Raw genomic sequence first — 26,803 nt, forward strand, 5'->3', positions numbered from 1 at the left:
GTGAATTTCCCTGCCCTCACAAGCAGCAGCCAATCACACAGAGGCTGGGTTCACACAACAAGGCAACCCACACTCAAGGTTGAACTTGGGTTGAGTGTGGGCTGTTGCTGAACCATGGGTTTCGATGATGTCACGGCACGCTTAAAATAAAGAGGCTGTGAGGGAGGAACAGGCAGGAACTGTAGGGCTGCTGCTTTTGGTAGTAAACACACAATCTCCGTGATATTTAGTCTGAGTCTCTGATGGCAACCAGTCATGAAGCCCAAGCTTTAGCTAAGCCCTAAACACCACAGCAGATCTCAAGCGCCCTGCCTGCTACATAATTAGCCACTTGTGCTTGTACTGTCAATAGGAATAATCAACTGAGGGCACAATCCTGTGTATGTTTAGATGGGAAAAGTCCTATAACTCCCAACTTTCCCCACCATCATGGCTGGCTGGGGAATGCTGTGAGTTGCAGGACCTTTTTCTGTCTAAACATGCTTGCACCCTGAATGTTGTCCTTATTGCCGTCACCTGTTGACTCCAGTCCCTATCCTATCCTACTTGGGTTGGTATCCCCTCGCATCTAGTTTGCCAGTTTTGACATTCACCCACAATGGTTCTTCAACTCCCTTGGTAGATCCCTTTTACCCCCTTGGGAAACCCTGGCACAGTCATTCCAAACGGACCCATAACCTTAAAAAGATCACACCAAAATGCAGGAGCCCAGAGACACGTACTAAGGGAGATTAAAGATGCCTGTCTGAAGTTCACATTTTACATGTTTGCTGAAACATGTATACCAGTGCACCCACAATGAAAGTAACTGTCACAATAAGAACTAGCCAACGGACCCGGCTTAGCATGGATTGAAACAGCGCTGAGTTTGATAAAGCAGACTTCAAGCAAGCTTACATAGCTGTCGAGAGTGGGACACATTGTGTCTGCCCTGCCTGAGTGAAACCAGGCCTCCTGGTGTGCCGAGACACAACCCCTGCCACGGTGCACCCCCATATATCCCCCTGAGGGAGGATTTGCCCACTCCATTCACCTGAGGGGGGACTGGCCCACAGCAGGGGCAAGAAGGCAGGTGTATAACTCTGTCACTTGGCCGGCTAATTTCCCGTGGATTCAAATTGTATGGACTGCAAAGCTATGTTCTGGTTAGAGAAACCAATGGCTGAAACTATTACAGCAGGCTTCAACCACATGGACACAATTTAATTAATTAAAATTAATGTGTTTTAAAAACTAACTAACCCAGAAGTGCCCACCCCTAGGGTCCCGTTAGTATGAATGCCGAGTTTCAGGTGTCTAGGTTTCACATTCTTGGTGCTATGTCACTAACGGACAGGCACACATCCTCTTTTACTATTGTAGATGGATCTGCTAGATCAGGGAACTGGCGCTGTGGGGACCATATGCAGACCTCGGCCTACTTCGCAAATTCAGAGCAGACAATCCTAGATGAATCAATAGTCTGACTCCATATAAAGCAGCATTGTAGGAGGTAAAATAATGTCATGTACTGTAGTAGCTACATCCATGTTGTTCTGTTTCACTGGTCTTTTCCAGCAAGAACAGTTTGGAAATTGAAATGAGAGCAAAGATGAGTAGAAATAAATATCCTGACAGCTTAGGACTGTAACGACGTAACTCTTTTGAAAACACAGGGTCTGCTGGGGAACATGCATGCATTATTTCTCTCTCTCTCTCTCTCTCTATATATATATATATATATATATAGTCTTCAAACAACAAGCAAGGCTTACAATGGTATTTGACTGCACAATGTACTTCTAGGCTGACCTGTAATTTACTTTATGGCAGTGTTTATAATCTCACTCAATATAACCCACTTGTAGGCAAATCTTTTTACAAGATTAGACAGTAGACGCCAAAATTAGGTTTCCAAACATATGCCTAATGTACGTGCGGGTGGAGAGGGAGGGAGAGAAATACGAAGTGGATGGATTTTGAAAGAAAACGTTGAAGTCCCTATCAACTGATCTTCATTGTTCTTGTTTTCCTCCTCACTTCAAAGAAGAAGAAGAAAAGCTTTATAAGGGGATTTTCATTATACAATGTGTTGAATAAATGACTTTGGAAAATGACAGGCAGGCAGCCTTACAGTTATGTCTATTGCGACTCACACCAAGGGTCCCCCCCCCCTCCGTAGCTTCAGGTTTCTCTATTATTATACATTTAGTCTGACAATCTGAATTGGGTGAGTAAAAAAAAATTGAGAGAAAGAGATTCAGCCATTTCTGGCAGGTGCTTAACATGTTGGTTGCTTTAAAAAGCCTTTGGAAAAATATTTAACATTTCATTCTTCTGCCAATGCCAGCATTTTAATGAACCACAGTGCAATGTTTAGCATAGGGCGTTGGAGACGTCGGCAGATAAATACATAAATCTTCTGGAAAGAGCCAAATTCAATTGGACTTGCATATTCTCCGATGTTTGTTTGTGGGCTTTGGGCAGGGGGGTAAGGCGTTAAGAGAGGGCAAAGCAGGCAGAAGGGAGAGGGGCAACGGCAGTCAGCAATATGGCTCATTCTATTTTATGTTGCTGTTGCAAACTAGGAGCTTTGTAAAAACCTACAGCAAGTGATTCCATCAGCCTCCAGTCTGCTAACAATGCAATGCTCCCATGCTTTGCTAGTTTATGTATTAGGTCAGTGGAAATAGCACTGTATCTTATAATGAGGATACAACATACAGTTTTTGTAATTGCATTTTAGCATTCCCATCAACTAGATATTCTGGATCAGAAGGGCAGCTGGTATAATCATAATGTCAATGAGAAAGGCTGTTACGACAGAGAGTAAAGATTACATGGGGGGGAAAAAGCAGCTTTGAAACTGGTAATTATTACCAGTCCACTAATAGCAAATGATGCATTACAGTTTCACCATATAATCTGTATTTCATTCAGCTTCTTGTCAGGGCAGTAGATTGTATTACAGTGTTCACAATGCCAAAATTCCTAACCTACAGTCATCAATAAAAGTGTTACGTCCCATAATTTGGCAAATGACTTTCTTCATAACATCTTCAACTGTTGTGAAGGCTAGAATCGATTTCCTACATAGCAAAAAAATAATAATACTTCTTTTAAGGCTTCATTGATTTACTGGAGTAAGTATAAAATGTAATATTTTTCTTCATTTGCCGAGATGAAAAACACGCTTCCATTTTTGCCATTCTTGTTTGGTGACTGGGGGATGGGGTGGGAAGAAGGGCAGAGGGGAGGGGGAAACACATGTCAGGCCAGGAAGACGGTTAAAATCCATGAGTGATTTACCTCCCGCTTTGAAGAAACACAATTTCTAATTTGTCTATTAGTACTTGATTAATTATGAAAGCTATCGACTGACCATTTTACCTCCTGGAGATGTCTTAACAGTCAATGCAGGATTTCTAATGCATTAAAGATCAGAAGAACAGTCCAGCGAAAGAGGGCAAACAGTTAGTGAGCTCTTGCTAAAGACAAGGTGAAGTGGCAACATTTTGTTCACAGTATGGATGCCATCCAGGCTCTAGCTTTCTTAGGATACCCCTACTGAACTGCTTTCTCCTCTACCTGTAGGGAACATACAAAGTGACTCTGCTGCTGGGAGACATCCCACCCCCACTGCCCCCACAATCAAGTGGCACTAGTATACTGTAATGGCAGAAAAACCCCGCCCACCTCACTGGTACATATCCATTCCTTTACTGTCTATTTCTGTAGGGTCCAGGGAAAGGTTATAGACAAGGGTTGTAGGGTGGCCAGATGTCCTCTTTTACAGTCCTCTATTTGAAGGGCTGCCAGAGGACTGTATATGTGAAGAGCTGTCCTGTCCAAGCCCAGTTTAAAGATAACGAATCATAAGAACGGTTGCCCATCAACAAGATTGTTGTGAGGATACCACTGAGAGGAGGGGATCATGTATGCTTAATACTGGCCCAAAAACATTTTGCTGCCTGAGGCAAAGAACAACATGTCACCCCTTTCCATTCCATGTATAGAAGCTGACTAGACTGACAGTTCTTCTTTCTTCAACACTGGTAATGGGACATCCTCCTCCACCACACCTGAAAGAAGCAGGGTAACTTAGGGGGCACAGGGAAGGCTGCATGACACTCAGCTCTTTCCTCCAACACCTTGCTGCCTCCTCCCAGCATCTACCACCTAAAATGACTGCCTCACTGTGCCTAATGGTAGGGCCGGCCCTGTGTATGCTGCCTTGGGCTCCGTGGAGGAAAGGCAGGATGTAAACGTAGCAAATAAATAGTTAGCACCTGGGCTGAGGTGAGCAGGAAAACACACAGGTCACCTGGTTACAGTCTTCCACAGTATTAAGTAATTATTTCTACATTTGCATCTATGCATATAAATCAGCATATGCAAATATTATGCAAGTCACTGTCCTCTTTTTTGGTGATGCACGTTTACAAATTTACAAAAAGTTCAGGAGGGGAAAACATAATCAAATAAAACCACAGCAAAATATTGAAAACTATCTGAAAAACCATAACAATTTAAAAAGCCAAGTTGAAAAGATGTGTCTTGACCCCTGACCTGAACACATGGAGGGTGGGGACCAGTTGCAGCTCCAGAGGGAAAATGTTCCAGAGTTTGGGAGCAACACAGAAGAAAGCTCCTTCCTAACTGCCTGACAAAGAGGCCACTGCGAGCAGGGATGCCTTTAAGAGGGTGTCTCCTGCTGATTTTAATAACCGACCAGGTTCATACAGAGATAAGACAGTCCCTCGGATAGCCAGGCCCTAAGCCGTTTAGAGCTTTAAAGGTTAAAATCAACACTTTGAATTGAGCCTGCAAGACACCTGGCAACCGGTGCAGATCTTTCAGTATTGGGGTGATGTGACCACAATATCATGCATTGCTGAGCAGCCTAGCTGCTGCATTTTGCACCAAATGAAGCTTCTGGATGATCTTCAATGGTAGCACCACTGTTCCAAAGCACAGATTTTGGTAGCGTCACAGAACCGTGCACAGCCTGAGCACCTCAGATTTCTTTTTCTTTTTTAAAAGTTTCTGTCCCTCAACAGTGGGATGATAGTCTTGAAAAGTGAAATCCCTGAATTTGCAACAGAAACCTCAGGGTTTCTAATGTCCCTATGATTTCAGTGCTTTGCACAGTTCCTTCTCACACCCCCTCACAGGTATGATCCCCAGCGTCCAGAGATGTGGACAGCATTACTCTACACCTTGATTTATATGATTTACAGGGATGGCAATTATGTACAGCATAGGCCGTGGCTCACTTTGTATATTGACTGTTGAGTGCAGGACTGTCCTAGAGTGAAAGATGGCTATGTTACCATAGGATATTTCCCATGCACCTTGCCATGCACTAATGCACCCAAATCATGAAAGCAAGAAGCTGCTCTCTATGCTGGCTGTAGGCAACGGTTTCAAACTAACTCTCAAGATACCTGTGTCCACTATTATCTGCATTTTGGCATTCTGCTCAAGCACAGGTGTGAAGGTTTGAGGCCTACAGAGGCAAGGAAAAAGGTCAGACCTAGAAGCCTGGAGGGAGAATCCCTGAGAGGAGTAGTTTCATTTCCCTGGTTAAGTTCCAGTTTCATTTTCCCAGTTAAGTTCAATTTCTTCAGGGTTGAAACAGTACTTTCAGTTTTGAGGGAGGAAGGTATATAAAGAGAGTGAGAGAGCAGTAAAAGCAGGGTCAGAAAGAGCGGAGCACGAAGAGGGAACAGGAAGAAGCAGCCTGGAGAAGTCTAACTACAGCTAGGATAAAGGAACTTGCATCTTGCAAGTTTTTTATTTTCTCTTTTATTTATTGTCATTTTTATTGTCATTTTTGTTTTTTGTTTTCATTTCATTCTTTTCATTTTTATTTTCTCTTAATTCCTTTGTATCACTCAGCGCTGTTATGTAAATACCTTTAGTTGTGATTTGCTTGTTTTAATTTACCAGGAAACTGTTGTGGTTAAAACCCAAGTGCCTGAAGTGCTAACCACCCCACATTTATAGCCTAAACCCCACATTATTGGACAGGGGAAGGTAGAAGGAGGAAAGTGGGACTCTTAAGGAGGAAAGAGTTCCTTGAGGAGTTGCTCAGGGGGTCCAGGTCATAAGGTGGAACCCTGACAACAGTATTTGGGGTTGGGTCCAGAAATCATCACTAGAAAGTTTGTAGTCCTTAAGTCTTTGCAAGACAGGCTTGACTGTGCATGGACAATGCTTGCTGAAAACATGGAAGCTCGAAGGTGGACTGAGCCACAATTCCAGAAGTCCCACAGACTCGGCCTTTGATACCTTTTGAAGCTCTTGATATCCCCCGTAATGATTAGAAGGAGTGGGAAAAATATGGGAAAATTCCACAAATATATAGACATTTGTTTGTTTTGCATAATCGATACAGACAGACATGTTCCATTTTTTCTTGATGCACTGTCTGAATTACCTTGGCACAACTGTTTTATTTCATTTAATTATTTTTTACTGCAAGGTATATGCACTCCTGGCAACCTCCAAGCCTAAGTTCCACGTACGCCACGGCACAAATTCTCCCACCATATGGAAATAAAGCAATGGATTAGGGATAAGCGAGAGCTGGAGCAGACCCATGCCAAACACAGCCAAGGAGGCCTCTCTTTAGCAAATCATACTAATGCAGCCAATCTGGAGCACTGCACTGCCAAGACTCAAGGCTGCTCCTCAATGCCATCATCCAAGGATTGGTCTTTCCCTAACCTGCCTCCAAATTTTCCACTGGGAATAGTTTGTGGCCGACGAAGGAAGCACTTTCAACATCTGCAATTTCAGCACCTGGGGATCCCCAGTATGTAGCTTAAGGTCAGAGGGGGGAACAAACTCATGGATGTCAGTAGGCTTCTGTCCTGTTTCCTACAGTAGCCAACCAGATGCTTCTGGGTGGGAAGCCCACAAGCAGGACATAAAGGCAGGAGCCTTATCCAGCCATTGCTGCTGAGCTAGTGGAACATACAGAGCTGCTTTATTCACGGTCAGACTAGGGATGTCTGAGAAATCTGCAATGGAACCAAATGAGTTCGGATTTTGATGAATCTGATGGGTGGATTCCGCAGAGGATCAGCTTTTCTTCTGTCAGGTGGATTTCGCCAACTTGCAGACCGTTTTTCTAACTTTCCTGATTTTTGTGCAAATTTCAGCATAGAAAAATACACAAAAATAAAAACCCGGCAAAAATGCACATTTCACCATAGGCTAAAGCATGAAAATGCACAATTTGGGGGAATTTGCGCATTTTCACACATGCTCATTTGCACAAATGAGCATTTGCACAAATTTGGGAACTAAAAAGAATCCAATTCCATCGATGGGTGGACTGCAGAATGAAAGGTGCCTGACAACCCGCAAAACACAGACACATAGCCCATACATCCCTAGGTCAGACTATTTGTCCATCTAGGCCATCTTGTCTGCTCTCACTAGCAACAGCTCTCTAGAGTCTCAAGCAAAGAACTTTCCCTTCACCTATCACCTGATCCTTTAAATTTAAGTGAAGATGCCAGGTATCAGACCTGGGATCTTCTATATGCAAAACATGTGTTTGACCACCGAGTTGCAATCCCTTCCCTGAGCTGTTTTTTCAAAAATATACTGCCTCTCCTTGTCTAGCTTCTGAGATGTCATGTGCATCGACCACGTGTGATTTTTAAGTTTATCTAGAATCCATGAGGGCTAGAAACATGCTTTTTAAATAGTACAAAAGAGGAAAGAATTGTGATATTCTGAGAACGCGGAGGTTTGCACCCAATTCCATATTGTATTTTTGCTACATGGCAGCACAGAATATACATCAGCCTATTCGTTTCCCGGTGCATCTAAGATTACTTCTCATGAAAGAGGAATTCCCAAAAGCTTAGCCTAAACACTGGGGGAAATACTTTAACATTCATTGTGCATAGTTTGAGAAATTCTGAGATACATATGTTTAAGGCTTTAAAAATTCCTGCTAGGGTGGTGTTTCCAACCTTATCAACCATAAACCTGTATGCACAAGAGCAAGTCTGTACCACTTCAGACCAGTGGGGGGGGGGGGGAGAGACAAGGAAAAACCTAGGCTAGAACCTTTTTCCTTGACATGCTAGCTTTCTATGTGCAGGGAAATTTTGTTTGTTTGCATGCAGGAGTCACCTGCAACCGGTACACTCGAGACACAAATTGGCTGCCTCACCTGCTGCTTGTGATGAGGAGGCCATAGTTTTCACCTGCTTTTGCCCTTCAGCAGTGGAGAATCTGGCCCAGAGTCCAGAGGTTCCCTTTGGGGCTTGGAAGTGCCAGTGCAAGAAGCCCTTTCCATCTTCTGAGTCAACCCAGCTGCTTTTGCTCAGCCTCCCTGGTACAACTGCGACGCAATTACTGGTGCCAGATAGGGAGGTGAAAGCAATACCATTCCCCCACTTTCTGCAGCTGATTCCCACCCAAAAAAGAGCCCCCCCCCATGCCCCCTCTTCCCACCTGAGATGTTGTTGGGCTATGAAACTGCGTAATTCACTAGTGAACCATGGTGAGTCCCTTCAACCAGACCATGAATAATGACAACCAGCTCCACACATTAGGAATAAGGTTAAAAGATGTGAACACTTAGGGAAGGAGGGTCGGGGAGTAAGGCTTGCTTTCAACGGGTTCAGTTTAGATCATTTTGTCCTGTTCCTTCATTTGGATTGAAAGTGCAAAAACCTGGTGAAAGAGTGCAAAGGGTTGATTCATTCTGGTTACACTCTAGAGCTGCCGGCTGGCTAGATTCACTCCTTTACAGCTTTGGGGGCTATTACTATTCGCATACAGCACAAGTTGGCAAGTCCCATATTTGGAGCTCCTGCAGAAAAAATCCAAGTTTGAAGGCAGCAAGTCTGGCCTGAAGCACAACAAGCCAGAGAAGCCATCCAGCAAGGCTACCCGTCAGCGGCTCATGTCATGTGACGAGCCGTTGCACTGTTCCATCGAGGCTGGATCAATGGGCGAGAGCCACCTGGGCTCTTTCTCTGCCCTGCCAAAGTGCCAGAAGGAGGAGGGGGTGGGGAGAAACACACTGTGTTTGCTCCTAAGAGCCAGGAAGGGAAACAAGAACATGGAGCAGAGTGTGGGCCAGACAGAAAGGCTCCCGCTGCGCCACCTCCTTCCCTGCCCTGCTGCGAACGCAGCCCTGCCAACCATTTCAACAGGAGGCAACAAGAGTTTTAGGCTCCTCTCTCTCTTCCAAAAAATGCAAGACTTTGCCTTTATTCTGATTGCTGAACTTTCCTAACCAATACGGTTGGTAATTAAGATAAACTTTTTGAGACCTGTGCATACTGAGTCAAAGCAATTCTTTTTTAAAAAAAATGGCGGAAATTGTTCTGCTTTCATCCAGTCCGCTCAAGTCCTTGAATTTCTCTGCAAGTTAATTTGGATAAACTTTATTAAATTTGTGAAGGCAGCCAGAAAAATGCCAACGTCAGGGCAGATTCACACGTCATCTTCTTAATGATGAAGGAATTGGGATGGCCATGTGTCCAACTTTACAGAAGACAGTCCTCTATTTGAATGGCTGCTAGAGGACCATCCCTTATTTGAAGGTGTCCTCTACTTGAAGGACTGTCCATCAAAGTCCAGTTTAAAGACAAAGAATCACCAGAAAGGAGAACAGGGGCCTTGATGTCACCCATCAACACTTGGACAGCAGACTGCACGGGAACACAGGTGACCTGGTCACAAGTCTTCCCCACTATGGTGAGATCTAACACATTTATATTGAAATTACTGTAATTATTTCCAAAGGTGCACCTCTGCAGACAAATTAGCATATGCAGATTTTATGCCAATCTCTCCTCTATTCTGCATGATGCTCTTCCTCTTTTTTGATGATGGCTAAGTGGCCATCTTAGAAAGAACTCATGAGCCCCTCAAAGCCTATATGAAGCCTGGCCTATAGATACAGCAGAATGGGGTGAAGATTGTGCTAATGTCCTGAGGTGGTAGACTGGATTAGGGATGTCAGAGGAATCCATCCAGGGGGTAGAGCCCAGATTTCATCAGCTCAGCCTCCCAGACTTCGGCTTGTTTCCTGCGAGCTGGCCTAACTCGAACTGCATCAAGTTGAGCCAGTTTGCAGATTTTCCATTGCTGTTGTTTTGATTTGTGTAAATAGAAATTTGCACAAATTGCAGCCACGATTTGCATAATTTGCACAAACCACATCCGTAATTTGCACAAATTTCTATTTAAGTACTTTTTTAAAGAACAGAAAAAGTTCCTGGATTTCAGGGAAAACCCTGGGGCTCAGCTCACAAATGCAAGCTGAGTCAGAGGCACTGGAGAAATCCGGTGAGCCCAAAAAGGGCTGGATTTCCCGGCAACAGACATGTCTAGAATGGATTATACCAATCCAGTGACGGAGTTATATTTCAAACAGCCCCATACATTGAAAACTCCCTGCACACAGAAAACAAGCCCAGGGAAAATGGGCTCAGTTAGACAACATGTCTCCTGGAAGTCCTACTTTTGAATTGTAGGGAGGGGTTTTTTTAAATGTGGGATATAAGTATTCCAAAGATTATTCTATTTGGAAAGGTTAATGTGGGAGAAGGTGGTCCTCCGAGTACCCTGGTCCCAAACTATTTAGGGCATTAGATATAAGAGCCAGCAATTTGAATTGTGCTCAGAAACAGCCTGGGAGCCAAAGTAGTTGTTTCAAGATTGGGAAGTCTGTTCTGTGCACCCAGTACCAGTCAATAATATAGCTGATGTATTTTCTTCTCTGAAGATAAAAAGTTTGAAAACTACTGGTTTCAACCATTTTAGACTGGATGGATGGATGGATGGGAGGGAGGGAGGACTAAAATAACATGTGAGTAATAAACTATGACAAAAGTCTAATTGACAGTGGAATGAATCACTATCTGCTTTGCAGATACCTTGTTTGCCATTATAGAGGCTTGGAAGGAGTATGTATTGGTACGTGTACGCAATTATGTAGACAAATCACCTCATAACATGAGATCTTTTTCATGAATGTACAAAGCAAAGCAAATTTAATTAGAAGTATGTATCATCTTATTAAACATTCTATAAGTACTAAGTGCTTTACAATCCTTAACTCATTCATTTTTTCTCAACACTGTTGTTAAACTAATTATCTCTTATTTTACAAATAAAAGGCTGACAGCACAATCCTATACATGTCTATTCAATAGGAAGCCCTACTGAGTTCAGTGGAACTTACTCTCAACTAAGTGGGTAGCCTGAGTCTGCAATCCTATACCAATTTACCTGAAAGTAAGTCCCACTGAACTCAATTAGATTTCATTCTGAGCATACATGTATAAAATTCTACTCTGAAGGACACAAATGTAAGGTCATTCATTCAATGTAAAGCACAGTTTGAGTCTAACTAGGGCCTTCATCCAGATAGGGGTGGGGAACCTGTGGCTCTCCGGATGTTCCTGGACTACAACTCCCATCAGCCCCAACCCCCAAACAGCCAATGTTTGGGCATGATGGGAGTTGTCGTCCAGCAGCATATGAAGAGCCACAAATTCCTCATTCCTGATACAGATATTCAAGGTTGTATTTTATAACACCCTTTTCTCTCTAATGCAGTTTTGTTGAATCTGTGACTATGGTTACTATGGCACCCAAGATGGGGGTAACGGCCATTTTTAAAAGGTGGAGGACAGTCCCTGAAAATGTGGCTGATTTTAGAGGCAACAGGCACAATTTATACCCCACCAACCCAAGCCATAGAGGCTCAAGCAGCGGGTTTGACAAAAACCTCCAATTGCCTGCCAGGGGCTGCAAAAATAAGATGTTGGTATAAAGTGCCAGTCAGGCCACAATACACTGCTGAATTCAGTTTTGTGCGTCCCATTTTGTGCAGGGCTTTATTAAAGTGACCAAAGAGGGAAATTGGAGCAGGGTAGTGCTGGTCAAAATATGCCCACAGTCCTAGGCCCTGTTAATTTCTTAAACTTAACACGCAAGTAAAGGAAAATATATTCTTTAAATTAATACCTCCCTCCCAAGAAAGAAAGAAAGAAAGAAAGAAAGAAAGAAAGAAAGAAAGAAAGAAGTGACCCCCACAGGCATGACCACAGCAGCAGCCACCAGAGCCAGAAAAGCAAAGCTGAAGTAAGGCCAGCTGGGAAGAAAACATGTGAGTTAGATGCCATTGCTGTGGGGAAGGCGTGGGGGCGGGGGGCGGAATTGTTCTAAAGCTAGGCATTTAAGCACTTAACTTTGCCAAGTTAGTAATGGAATAATATGCCGGCCAGTGTGCCAACGGGCTTTGGGAACGCGTTCCTTGTTTGTGAAAGTAAAGGCAGCGTCCAACATGTTTTAGTATCTGTACACAATTGACATTTACAGGAGAAGCAACAATCCAGAGTTTCCACGGCTGCGACGCAGCCCGTTCATATGTTACCTCAGCAGCACGGGAACTGCTGCAGCCTGGCTTCTTCCCACACTGCTCTGGTGACAGAAGAGCCTCCAGCTCATGTGAGAGAAGTCGACAACACGGCCGCAACCCACGCCAAGGGTTGTCCTTCCTGGGAGGTGAGGCAAGACTAGAGTAGGAAGCAACCGTGTTGGCAAATCTTCCTCCCACTTCATGGTACTGGGAAAAGCTACAATGCAAGTGGCTTCCTTTGCCACTGAGGAAAAGTAAGAACAGGTTCCAAGGGCCCCTTAATTTACTGTACTGGTTCCAGTTTTTTTTGGGGGGGGTGTTACTGGGACAAGATGCTATCAATGGTTAGCCTTGCCTGAGTGGACCCATCTTGTCCTTGCTGCTGTTGCTCATTCATTTTCTTCCCCCTCTGAGCCCAATCTGCACCACCTGCCAGGGAGATTGGGCGGGGGAGACAAGGGCCACATGGGCTACTGCTCCTTCTTCCTTGTCTTACTGCTTGCTCACTCAGAAAGGGAAGATGAAAAGGGAGAAGGGGGGGCTAGGAGGGTCCAGGCATTGCAGTGGGGCCCCTACAGGATTGTGAACCTTGGGAGACGCCCAACAGTACCAACTTCTGACGCCAGCCCCATTCATAAATTATCCAGGCGTCAAATGTGGTTTTCACCATACGTGGACATGCGAGGGAACCCTGACCAGCACTTGAAGGAGAAAAGAAGGAAGTGGGATGGTTTTGTTTTATATTAGGCGAGGCTAAGTGGGGTGGCATCCCATCCATTTTGAGCACTTGCCGACACCCATCAGGTCCTTCGCTGTTAAATGTACATTTGTTGCATGCACACATAAAGAAGGCACAAGGCCTCCTCCACCAGGAGGGCCCAGATATAACGTATCACTTCTACAGGAGACAGCAGTGAGATATGTGATGGCTCATCAAGAGGCAGAAGGGGGTGAAAGGTTAACTTGTAGACCTGGTGAACAACTTGTTAGGCCAAGAAGGCCACTTTGAGAATAGATTCAGGGTGGAGAACCACCCCCATAAATGGCCAACTGTACAAATTTCACTGCCAGTACATTATTAAATTCTACAGCTTTTAATCAAGGTACTAAAACCCCCACACAACTACCCCTCCATACCAAATTTTACTCTTGGCTACAGTAATTTGATGGGAAATTTCAGAACATAGGAAAACAACTCCGGGCTTCACTGGTCTTAGATGACTGAGGATAAGGCTTCAATCAGATCTGCATGGATCATATCATAGTTGCCTCGAAAGAACCCTGTGAATTCTAGAATCATAGAATAGTAGGGTTGGAAGGGGCCTATAAGACCATCAAGTCCAGCCCCCTGCTCAATGCAGGAATCCAAGTCAAAGCATCCCTGACAGGTGGCTGTCCAGCTTCATCTTGAATGCTCCAGTGTGGGAGAGCCCACGACCTCCCTAGGTAATTGGTTCCATTGTTGGTTCCAGCATCCTTATAAGCTTTATAGGGATTCTGAGAATTTTCTGTAACACAAATAACTACAGTTTACAGAGTTTGCTAGAACAGACTACCACAGCTCAAAAGTAGACAATTTCCATCCAAAAGCATCCCAGTCTCCAGGTCAAAAATCAGACCAACAACAGGAATGGAAGAGAGAATTAAATCCATCTTACAACCAGAAGGTTACTGCATATACAGACTGATTAATATTAAATGAGAAAGAGAAAGTAACCACAACAAAATCAAAATTAAGAATTAATTGTAATGAATAGAGGTGACAGAAATCTTAACTTAACCTTGATTAACTTAACTCCAAGATTACTATAACTATATAAGCAGCCAGCAGATAAGAGTTCTAAAAATTTGACTTGATTAATAAGATAGGAGGTTTCAAATTTAAATTAAAAGGTTTAAGAAAGGTTTTTGTCTTAATTTGCCAGAACTAAGACAAAGCCTAATTGCTGGTTCTTAGTAGACAGATGTGTCCTTTATGTCAGCTCACAAAAGTGACTACCGGACGATGGGGCACAGTCTCCTTTTGTAGGCTAAAGCTACAAACTGAGACTATTAAATGCTAAACCACAAAAACGGACTGAAAGAAGCCACTTTTAGCTTTGATTATTGGACCCAACTCGTAGCTAGATTTTGGGTTTGATTCTCTAGGGACCCTCAAATGAGTGACATCTGAAAAGTGAAAAAGTCTTGAGAGTACCTTAGTGGTATACATTTCTGATCATACCCGAGGCTTGACCAGTCTCTGGACTTACACCTGGTACTGCTATGGGTGTAGGTCAAGCATCACTTCCAACCACAGTTACTAAAAGCGTTATGAAAGCAGGTGTGCAAGCTAGATGGAGTGATACCACATTTCCCTTTGAGTGGGAGTCGTGCTTCTAAGAACTAAGGTGACTCAAAGTTCACTTCTAAACATGAATCATCTTATCTCTGACTTCCATCTTACTTTTTGAGTAAAGGCAAACACAGCTATTTCAAAGTCCCCCAAATGGCTGAAATGACTGCCAGAGGCAACCATGTTATAAATCTGACCTTCAGAGATGGTCCAACACATTTTGATGCTTCAGGCAGAAAATCCAAATGGCATCCTTCTCTGCCCCAGTAAAAAATATAAGCTAAATAATTGTCCATTTGATGTCCTTTAATGGTATCCCAAATCTGAACTATTTCATCCTGCCTAATGGTAGGGCCGGGCCCTGCTGACCTTTTGCCACTTAAAAAATAATAGCATGGTTCTTTTCCTTACAAGGTTGCAATTCCATTTAATTCTATGAAATAATAATTTGTTTCTTTTGTAAGCTCCCACACAGCATGTGTGTATCTTTTGTTACTAGAGACACGTGCACAAACTCAGATGCCAGAGAATGATTCCTCTTCTCCTTCTCCTTTCTCTCTCTTTACCAGGGGGGGAAATTATTTGAACAGCAGTTTGAAGCTAAACCAGGAATCTCTTTTTATTCATCTTAAATGTCAAATGAACGCTTGTCTTCAGACACGACACTACTGAAGGCATTGAAAAGTGGGGGGGGGGAGACAGAATGGGAGAATAATTAATTGTTACCACTTGCACTAGATTCTCTCTTTTCTCCATCTGGCCTATAAAACACACACACACAGGGGCACAATCCAGCCAAAGTTAAGCACTCAGAAGTCCAATATATTTCAGTGGAAGAGATTTAAACACATGTTTAACTCTCGCAGTTCAACTTCTAGGTGTTTAGCTTTGTCTGGATGGTATCCAAAGCTCTTTGCTCCCTTAAGAAATTCATACTCTTGACCCAAGTAAAAAATGAAATTATGTCTGTCCACATTCCACTTCCTTCCACCACCACCCAGTTCTAACGTTGCTGATTCAGTGCTTCTCCCCAAACTATATGACCCCTGTGTGTAGCCCACGCCAGTAGAATTCTGCAGGATTTACAGAATAACCACGAGTGGCACCATTCATTGGGACAAGCAAGCAGGATACCTCATTTATATATTTATATCTGCTGTTCCTTGCCAAAGCTCAGAGCAGCTGGGTGGTCTTCAACTGAGACTCTAACTATGTAGAACTTTGATAAAATAGTTGGATCACATGCCTTCTCTGACCATCTTCTGGGCCTCAAAAGAGATTGTGCGCACCGAAATCCCCTCACCCACAGGTCATCAGACAAGGCTCTGGTCTGGGTGCCCTGCCCTTCGGAGGTGAATGAGGTTAGCGTATACAAGAAACAGGGCCTTTTCACTGGCGGCAGCCACCCTGTTAAATTAATTACCTAGATGGATCACCAGGTCTAATTTGCTGCAGCATTTGGAAAAGTAGAAAAAGCTTTTTGTTTCTGATGGCTTTGAAAAAAGACTGGCTGGGTTTTTCTTTTTCTTTCGAAACTGTTATTTTTGAATATTTATTTAATCATTTTGATATTTGTTGTTTTCAAAATGGGATGCTGTGCATTTTTACATTTTAAAGATTTTTTTTAACTTAATTGTAAAATTGCCTTCAGGACCTGTCTAAGGCCAGGCTGATAAAGTTGTCAGGCACTTTTCTTTTAGCAGAAACACTATAATTTTAGCAGAAATAAACCTGTAAATAAATATATATGAAAAATGAATAATATAATTAAAGCAATCAATGGTTTTAAACTACAAGGAACCAAATTTAGCTTAAACACCAGGAAGAGTTTTTCTAGCTGATAAGAGTGATTTTCACCAAGGAAGTATATTGCCTCAGTGTTCTGCTACCACAACTTTATAATGCATAATAATTTGGGTGCTCAAACAATTACAGAAGTTTAAGTCCATTAATCATCTACTTCTTAACTGATTAACCAGTCGATTAAATGTAATTAATATGCATGTTATCAAAACTTCAGTTTAGCTCCCTTTTTTGAGATATTGAAGGATGCACAATATAACTTATAATTTAGTAAACACTCATTGTTAGAAAGAAATACCATCTTTAATATCCTTCCCCACCCCACATGCATATATACACACACATTTTCTATCACAGTACCATACTGAAATCAAAATAATTGCAAGAAATATAAATATGTGTCCTTAACTATTATCCCTGCCAATTAAAATTTTCTCCCACCAACTAATCAGCTAAAGCTTCTGTCGACTGATCTAAAGCGTAAAGCTTACAACAACAACAACAACAACAATTATAGTAGTAAATGGCTACTTCATTCCACTTCTGCAGAATGTGAACCACTGAATATCTGACAATAGAGACAAACCGTCCAACACACTCTAACCACCCCTAAGTGCAAGACACCATTTTACTGGAATGGCTTCTCCTTTGCTACAACCAAGGAACACAAATATATCAATCGTACCGTAAGGCACAATACATAACCAGCATCCGCTTTCAACTGTAAGCCAACCCAGAAATAGCCAGGTTTCAATAAACATAGTCAATCTATTCATTTTACAACTGAAAGGCCGTTTTACAATTATTTTGTGGCATTCTCTCCCTAGTGAGGCCTGCAAATGCCCAGATCTATTTGAATTTAGGCCTTCCTAACTGGCGAAGCTTTTAAGACTCAACTTATTGTCGGATTTGCTGCAGACTGTAGAACATAAGTTCTGGACTTTATTGACAGTAATTGATTTCAGACTATGCGAGTTTTATTTTTTATTGTATTAGTCACTGCTCTGAACTGTATCGAAGAGAGTATGTAAATGAATAGTACTAGCAGCAGATATATATTAATATATCTTCTACTACTACTACTACTACTATCTGCAAAATCATAAAAATGGAAAAGTCTTGCTCTAAAACAAAATGTTGCAGTGTGAAATACTCCTGTTCAGGGTTCCAGCCAGCCAGGCCTTCTTTTAGGGTACTTCTTTTTGTTCCCCCTCCTGTGCGGTTTTCTGTTTTCCCTGCTCTCCAAGAGTCAGCCAACATTCCATGGCCACTGGTCCGCCAGTGCTGCCTCAGCAATCAACTATGCAGCCCCGCTGCCTGCATATATATATTTATATATATTCCTGAAGCAACCATGTCCACCTCAAGGCCAAAGGGTTGTTAAATAGTGTCTTAAAACTCCAAAGTAGAAGTTATTACTACCACTGCTCCACACCATCTGGGCACTTTTATTGCTGACTCTAGCTGGGTTGGTTTTTCAGCCAAACGCATAACTCTGGTCACATGTCCGTTTATTTCAATTGCCCCCTTTCCGACTCCCTCTCAGCCCAAATCCAGCTTGCACGCAGAAGCTTCGTACACCACTGACCTTCATGCAACCACATCCAGACTGCATTTTTGCCCAAGCAGAGCATAATCTGACCATACCAGGTCAACCTTTTAAACTGGACAGTATGTCACTTATAACCTCCTTTATTTTTGTCACAGAGTTAGGGATGCAACATGTTAAATTGTAGAAACTTCATCAAGCCTGAAAGTCTGTGTCTGACCTTTGTGTCACACAGACCCCCCTCCCAGCCCCCTTACATCAATGATCAACCTCTGTTTCACCCCTGCCCAATATCCTAAAGCAGGCCATGCTACCGTACTAGTTTAACAAGAAAGGCCATATAAATATGCAATCTCATCTTTGGGTAAGGGTGCTCAGTTGGAGTTAGAAGAGGCTAGGTGTCCTTTCTGGAGTCCATGTTTATTTTATTTATTTCTTACATTTTAAACGTGTTGTTTATGACATGATCTGCAAGGAGGGCAGGGAGAGATCCCCCTCTTGTAAATTTCCAAACTAGTCCACTCTTTCGGATGCCTGAGGTAAACCTCAACTGGTTTACCTTGCTACTTTCTTCCATCCGTAAAGGGAGTCGAGCGTAGTAAAATTCTGAAGGTGGTCCTAGGTAAAATACTCCTCCCCCTCAAATTTCCCTTGTAATAATGCTACATCACAACACAGCATCATTCCAGGGGTATGCTGAAGAAACAGAAAAGGCAAAGCACAGCCTCCAAAGCACCATTTCTCTTCACCCCTTTTCCACTTGTCCCTGGTTTTCATCACAGAAATTTTAGTTCAGCACTAAGTCAAACAAGCAAAAGCCACTAAAAAAAAATCATCTCAGTTTCTCTGATCGGAAAATTTCCATGGTCTGTGAAAACACAATTATGCAAACAGAAATGCTACTCCTGAGGTGCACTACCGCTGTTTTTTAAAACGTGGAAAAGAGATCCAATCATTGATCCAAGTGCTCCAAATGCTTTGTTTTATTCAGTCTTGTAACAAGCCTACAAGGCAGGTGACTATTATCCCAATTTCCCAGATGGAACGCATACTGCATACTTGGGGGGCTTGCACATGATCCTCTCCATGCATCGAAAAAATGCACGAGGGCGTTTGGGGGCTTGGTGATGCACCCTGCAGCGCTCACCCATACATATGTACCATTTATGCATTCGGAATACATCAGAAGGGGCTCTATGTGCAGAACTCCACGCAAAGAGGGGCCTCTATATAGATACATTGGTTTACACGTACAGCCTCTTCCAGTGTGTTTCAAACACCTGGGGTGTGTGGCAGTCTCAGGATCATAAGAGCCCTGCTGGATCAGACCAAAGATCCATCTAGTAAAGCATTCTGCTCCAGGCAGGGGCCAATTAGAGGGCGCCTACAGCTCAGTGACAGAGAACATGCTTTGCATGTAGAAGATGCCAGGTTCAATCCCCAGCACCTCTAGCTGAACAGATCAGGCAGCAGGTGATAGGAAGGACTTGTGCCTGAAATCCTGGAGAGCTGCCGCCAATCAAAGTGGGTTATATTGGGCTGGATGGGCCAGTGGTATGACTCCATGTAAGGCAGCTTCGTATACATCTGGGAAACCCACAAGCAGGGTTCCAAGGCCTTAGCCCTCTCCCGTTGTTAGTGATATACCGGCACCATGACCAATAGCCACTGATAGACCTGCTCTCCATGGATTTGACTTTTGATGCTTCTGCCAGTGGGCATTATAACAAGCTACACCTTCCAGCAAGTTTAAAATTGGCTGAGGAGCCCACTCACTGATCTGCCCCCAGGATATACTAGGGCAGCTAGTCCTCATGGACTTTTGAGCATTTAAGTCTGCTTTCCTATGTATGCTTACTTGACAATAAATCCCACTATGATTCTTCCTTCTGAGTAGGCATGCACAAGACTGGGCTTCATGTCTCCTTTAAGCTGGAGCAGGCAACGCAAAGGCCACAGGCTGCCTCTGGGCCACAAGCGCCACATACATCCCAATGCCACCGCTCATTCCACACCTTTTCCAGAGGAAAAACCTACAGTAGACGGGTAGGGCCCCTTGGTCCTGATCTTTCTGGCTCACGCTTTAAAGCTATTTCACAAATGCCTATCCTTGACTTGATCTCCACCACTCATTAACTCACAGCTGAATGTGTGAACTGGTTCTACCAAGGAGCATTATGGCTGAGGTAAAACCAAATGGGTTTTTATTTAATGTTATTTATTCAGGGGGGAGGTTGTTTGCTTTTTGCCTGATCCTAAAGGCTCAGGCAGCTTACAATTTGAGATACCCTGCACAAACACCGCAACAGATCTGAGTAGACAGACATACACACAGAGTGTTTCCAGTTTTATATATTTTTACCAATAATAGATAGAAGACAAAAATGAAATTCCATCTGTGGCGTTTGAGCCGAGATGACACATTCACACACACGAGAAATAGCTTAATGTTATCGTCGCCAGGGGCAAACATCCAAGTGTGAATCTGGCTTCCTCACGGAACTATAATTGCTTGTGTCAGGTCCGGCCTGGAACTACGGAAAGGTATACCCAAATTCTTGATGCAGACAGTATTTTTGCCAGCTCAGGGTCTCTGAGGTCAGTAAACGGAGCTGAGGAAGCCTCAGCCTACAGTGCAACAGGAAGAAAATACTGATCTGTGGGCAGGAAAAGCTGGAAGGCCGGGCACCTTGTATTTAAGCCACGTCTAGCCAATCCACAGGCTTCATGCTGCCTGCCAATTGCAGGAGCCAACGCTGCATGCCGCAATTCCCCTCTGTGCTTGAAGAGGGCTCTGAGGCACTGAGAGTCCATGGTAGCACTTCTTGCTCCTGGTTCCATTGGGAGTTGCTGATGCCTTGGAGGTTCAGGGACTGGGGGGGGGGGGAATTATGATAATTAAACTGGTTCAGGGTGATAGCGTAGATATGCCCTGATATGAAAACAGCCTGTTTATTAATTAATGCTCAAGTTCACATTTGTAAGAAAATGCACACCACTCTAATATCCATAAAAGCCCGTGGTTAGGCTCAAATTGATTTATGTATATGCTGGCTCAAACACTTATAGGAGCTGCACAAAGTGATTGGGATGAAGGAGGGGAGGAATATTCCTCGATATTATTTCTTGCTCCTTTAAAAACAACAACTCTGTTAACAAGAAACAGTTCTGAGCTTGGCAAAACAGAGATGGAGTGTGGTGTCCCTCAGAAGCATAGCACAGCTGCCAATCAACTGTCATTCTGTTATTGGACTTCGCATAGTTTGGCTATCAACCCCCCACCCCACCCCCCCAACTTCTGTCTTCAAGTTGGCAAGTTAATTTGTCAGTATGGAAGTAATTTTTAAAGGCTTAGAGCCAGGGCGTGGTGTTGGGGAAAGAAGGTTGAAAGCTGTCCCTTTTTACATTCGAACCAGGATGTGGGGAGGAACTGGAAAGGCCTAAAATTGGTGGCAAATGTTCAGCACTGAACGCAATCCTCAAAAGAAACTCCTCAGGCAAATGAGAATCGATTCCACAGGCCTAAACAGAAGGCTGAAAGCGTTAATTAATCAAAAGCCGAAACACCCCCACCCCACTCCCAGCTTAATCAATGAATCCATCGATCAGAGAAAATGTAAGCAAGATAATTTTTTTTAAAAATCATGAAAAATGATAAACAGAGAACAAGGGTTAGCAGTAAGATTTTTTTTCTACTCAGAGCTTGTTTACACATCCAGCAGGCCTTATCTTAAGAGTTGTTCTTTGTGTAGTCCATGCCTGCACACACAAAAAGGGCCCTTTAAGCCAGGGGTGAGTAGACCTTAGGCTTCCAGGATCGACTTTGTTTTCCACTAGAATCCCAAAATCCACCAGTCAGACCCAGGTGCAAAACAGTGGCTCAGGAAAGGGCACAAAGTGCTGCTGAGAATATGCTCAGCCAAGGAATTCATTTTCAGCACCAAACCTGGTGCTTGCAGACATATCCTTCCAGGCACACACATCTACTCTTGTCCTGCTCCCTGCAAAAAAACCCTGATCCCAGTAGTCTCATTTAAGAGGTGGGAAAGGGTTTTTTTTTTTTGGGGGGGGGGAGATCTCTATTGTTCAATCTTTGGGAATCCTAACCCTTGCTGATCTACTGCAAATCACATGGAGCTGTAGCAGTAGATCCCTATCTACCTTCTGCCCTCATCTGCTTTAAGCCACCTTTGTGATTAACCTGGACCTTACAGCACTATTTGTGATGATAAAAAGGACAGACCACATACAATACCATGAGCTCTTTGTAAGAAGGGCAGAATAAAATGCAATTATTCTCAAATATTAATAGCTCAGTGGTAGAGCGCCTGTTCTGCATGCAGAGAAATGCCAGATTCAATGCCTGGCATCTCCAGTTTTGTTTTACTCTTTAAAAGGATTGCATTACAGGTGATAAGTAAGACCTCCGCTCCTGGCAGGTGTAAAAACGGCTGTGCACAAATTTTGTTTGTTGAAATGAAAAAGGAACCCTTGGCAATCTGCTTCACTGCAGGGAGATTCAGGCTTAAAGTGAATGGAGCATGCAAATCATATGCATTTTTCTCTGTGATGTGTTTGTATTATTTTAAACCAGGGGTGCAGAACTTCAGGCCCGGGGTCCCAATCTGGCCCTCCCAGGTTCCTCAAATGGCCATGCCCCTCCCCAACCACCAATTGTTTGGTGGTTTCTTGGCTTTTGTGCAATTTTTTCCCTCATCTTGAAACATCACAATGCCTCTCCTAAGGCCTGGTTACTAGCAGTAGGAGCCAGCTAAACCATACTGGTATTTTTGGCAATATTGGCCTCACCCTTTTTGCCTTTGGCTTCTCCGAAATTGAATTCAGCTTCTCCGAAATTCAGTTCAGCCCTCAGGGTGAAAAAGGTGGCGCACCCCTGTTTTAAACTAAGAACAGATGCAGAAAACTGCGATCCTGAGCAGAGAACCAGCTGGGAGAGGGATGTGCTTAACCCTTTCACCATAAGCCTTGTGTTTTTTTCCAAAGCCCCCTACTCTACCCCTCCTGCCGTCTTCTTTGCTGCCTTTCTATTTACAGGAGAAAATATTTATATTTTTTTTCCAAAAGGAGAAAGCAACTAGCAAGGGCTATTTTGAGCAGAAAAAAAAATGGCTGGCAGGGAACAAGTAAAGCAGCCTCTGCCCAGGCCACTCCTTCCCTGTGGCAGCCTTTAGTTTGCAAAAGAAAACGGGTTTTGGTGGTGGGGAGAACAGACATAGTAACTGTGTCTCATGTGTAGTTTCAGCCTCACTGTGATCAGGATTGAGATGCACTGTTTTAAATGAATAGGCATCTTTCACAGTATGAGTCACAAAGCCTCTGAGTTGTTGTTGTTGTTCAGTCGTTAAGTCGTGTCCGACTCTTCGTGACCCCGTGGACCATAGCACGCCAGGCCTTCCTGTCCTCCACTCTCTCCCGGAGTGTGCTCAAGTTCATATTCATTGCATCGGTGATGCTATCTAGCCATCTCATCCTTTGCGTCTACAATGCATGCCGTCTTTGAGGGAAGATTTGACAATACCCCAGTCCATCAGAGACTCTGTATCTGTCGGTCTGGAGAGGTTGGGGATGTCTCTCATTACTTACTAAGATGCCCTCTCTATGGCCATCCTAGGCATAAATTTCTTGCCATTATTTCCCAGAGCCTCCTAAATAGAACACCTTTAGAACAGATATGTGACCTTCTTTCTGGCACTGATGCCTTCACCACTGCCCAGGTAGCAAAATTTGCCTTGGCAGCAAGGAAAATACGTGCCAAAGCCCAAACAGCCTACTAGGGATGATTCTGTTGGATGTATGAATTTATGTATATACAAATATGTGACTGTACTGGGTTTTTTTTCTTGCTCTCTCTCTCTCTCTCTCTCTCTCTTTAATGTACATTGTGGTGGCCTATGGCTTTAAGCAATAAAGTATCGTATCATCTCATCCTCTGCCGTCCCCTTCTCCTTTTGCCTTCAATCTTTCCCAGCATCAGGGTCTTTTCCAGGGAGTTTTCTCTTCGCATTAGGTGGCCAAAATATTTCAGCTTCAGTTTCAGTATCTGTCCTTCCAAAGTACAGTTCCTCTAAGAAACAGAACACGTAATCCTAAGCCCAGAACTTGCTTGAGAAACCATGAAGGTACCCAACCCTCCCCCCTTCACACTACGCACCCTGACCTCCGGTCAATGACCCCTTGAAGCTATGATGTCTCACCTGAGCCTCGACCTGCTAGATCAAAGGTCTTTCAAAGCAGGTGCTTGACAATCAGGTAAACAATAACCTTGTTTCAACAGCCCATAATTATGTATTTACCTGCTGGCCGTTAGGGACAATTGAGTTAATCATTCACCTTATAAATGCAGCCGGTAATTACAGAGTGGTAGGGAGAAGTTCAAAACTACTGCCACTGGTTTGCAGGCACTATTTTTCAAATTACCAATTGTTTCCTATTTTTCCCTGCAATTCCTTCCTTCCTTCCATATGTATGTATGTATGTATGTGTGTATATATGTATGTGTGTGTATATATATATGTGTGTGTGTGTGTGTGTGCATATGTGTGTGTATATATATATATGTGTGTGTGTGTGTGTGTGTGTGTGTATATATATATATATATATATATAATTATTTTAATCCCCCCAGCCCCGTTTTATTCTTTTACCCCAATCTATTTGTAGAGGTACTGAACCATACAAAAAAAGAGAAAAAAACCTCCAAAACAGGGGCACTTTTTAAAAGATTCTGTATGGTCAAGCCCCAGTGTTTGTTACCCCTCCCCCCCCACCCCGAAAAAAAGCCTGAGGACTTGTGGAAAGGGCAACCAATGAGTAGAAAGTATCCTGGTAGAAAATGGTTCCTCTTGTTGCCTGTGACCAGCGGCGAAAGTGATGCAGAGAACGAGCAACGCAAGATGAATTTCAAGGAAAACATTTCACCCATAGGTATCACAGTCATGTCCCATGGGGAACCCCTAGACATGCAGCTCCCATTGGTGATGCAAAGTAGCCCTTTGCATTGTATTGTAAGGCACCAGCAGGAATCTGGCAGCATCACCTTACTCTCTGCGTGGGGGGAGTGACAATGACTGGCTGGGATGAGCCTTGCTGTGGAGGACACATGCACGCTAATAGTGGCAGGAAGGGAAAGTGCCCTGTCAGCCCAGGAGGAATCAGGTGACTAGGGAGCCAACAGAGGTCCTGCTGGCCTTATATAAGATCTCTCCTAGGCTTGGCTTCTTAGTTTGAGTGAGAAGGTGCTAAACAGACTCCTCTCGCCTTCCCTGGAACCTGACCACCAACCTGTTTTTGACCATTTCACCAGCCTCCGCTTCCTTCAGTTCTCGTCTGCTTGTCCACTGGGCCTGGCTGTACTAAGTTCTTTGCCTCTAACCCTGCTTGCCCTCGAAATAGCAAGAAAGCAGGAACTGCAGAGCATTTATTGTTTGCTATCAACGTGTGAAAGAGCCTTTTCAAGCACCAGCCCACGAGCTGCAGCAACAGTGGATTCAATTGGCTTATTCACACGTAATGACAAGCCACCAGACGTTAATTTACCCGTGGGGCATATGGGGAATTGACCTTGGCTTGCCTCTTTGACATGCGGTTGTAATTCGACTAGTGGAGGCTGGTGGCTCTGATGTCAGTGGGGTGGTGAATCCGTTCCAGGTTTCAGTCGATACTCTAAAGGAGCTATCCAAGGTGCTTCACACCTTCAATAGCTCCTTTAGAGTTTTGACTGGTTCTGACTGCAACCCAGAGCAGATTTACCCCCACCGACATCAGAGCCACCAGCCTCCACTGAATAAATAAAATCACAGGATCAGTCCATCACGTCTAGTATTCTCTTCCCAAGAATACCCACCCAGATGGTTCTGGGAAGCTCACAAGCAAGGCACAAAGATAATGGGCTTCCCTCATTTGTCCTCCAATACTGTCCTCCAGAGGTAAACTGCTTTAAATGAGGAACTTCCATTTATTTATCATGGCGCTCCTACCCTTACAACACACTTGTTAGGGATGGGTGGACATCTCTCTTAGCCTCAAAAACTATCTGGATTTTGTTATTGTTCCTTGCGAGTCCTAGAAAAACCCTGAAGGGTTTTGTGAATCGTGGACTATAGTCCACAAAAGCTTATGCCATAATCATACAATCATAGAATAGTAGGGTTGGAAGGGGCCTACAAGGCCATCGAGTCCAACCCCCTGCTCAATGCAGGAGTCCAAGTAGAGCATCCCTGACAGATGGCTGTCCAGCCTCGTCTTGAAGGCCTCCAGTGTGGGAAAGCCCACCACCTCCCTAGGTCATTGGTTCCATTGTCGTATTGCTCGAACAGTCAGGACGTTTTTCCTGATGTTCAGATGGAATCTGGCTTCCTGTAACTTGAGCCCATTATTCCGTGTCCTGCACTCTGGGATGATCAAGAAGAGATCCTGGCCTTCTTCTCTGTGACAACCTTTCAAGTACTTGAAGAGTGCTATCATATCTTCCCTCAGTCTTCTCTTCTCAAGGCTAAACATGCCCAGTTCTTTTAGTCTCTCTTCATAGGGCTTTGTTTCCATTCCCCTGATCATCTTTGCTGCCTTCCTCTGAACCCTCTCCAGTTGGTCTGCATACTTCTTCAAGTGTGGTGCCCAGAACTGGACACAGTACTCCAGATGAGGCCTACCCAGTGCTGAGTACAGGGGAACTAGTATTTCCCGGGATTTGGAAGCTATGCTTCTATTA

General features: G+C 43.7%; 1 protein-coding gene across 10 annotated transcripts in view; it reads right to left on the reverse strand.

Moving 5' to 3' along the window:
* Positions 1-26,803, reverse strand: part of BCL11A (BCL11 transcription factor A) — a 206,598-nt gene that overhangs the window by 24,010 nt on the left and 155,785 nt on the right. Inside the window, exon 1 of one of the 10 annotated variants that reach the window (XM_084829341.1) lies at positions 4,549-23,160. The exons of the other annotated variants lie outside the window; for them this stretch is intronic. Within the exon in view, the coding sequence (XP_084685467.1) occupies positions 4,549-4,558 (10 nt within the window). The 5' untranslated portion in view covers positions 4,559-23,160. Of the gene's footprint in view, positions 1-4,548; positions 23,161-26,803 lie in introns of those variants that run through there. 10 annotated transcript variants of the gene reach the window in all.

Source organism: Heloderma suspectum, chromosome 1 (assembly GCF_057233095.1).
Source record: "Heloderma suspectum isolate Gila_16-S chromosome 1, 16-S_ref, whole genome shotgun sequence".
In the NCBI taxonomy this organism is placed as follows: Eukaryota; Metazoa; Chordata; class Lepidosauria; order Squamata; family Helodermatidae; genus Heloderma; species Heloderma suspectum.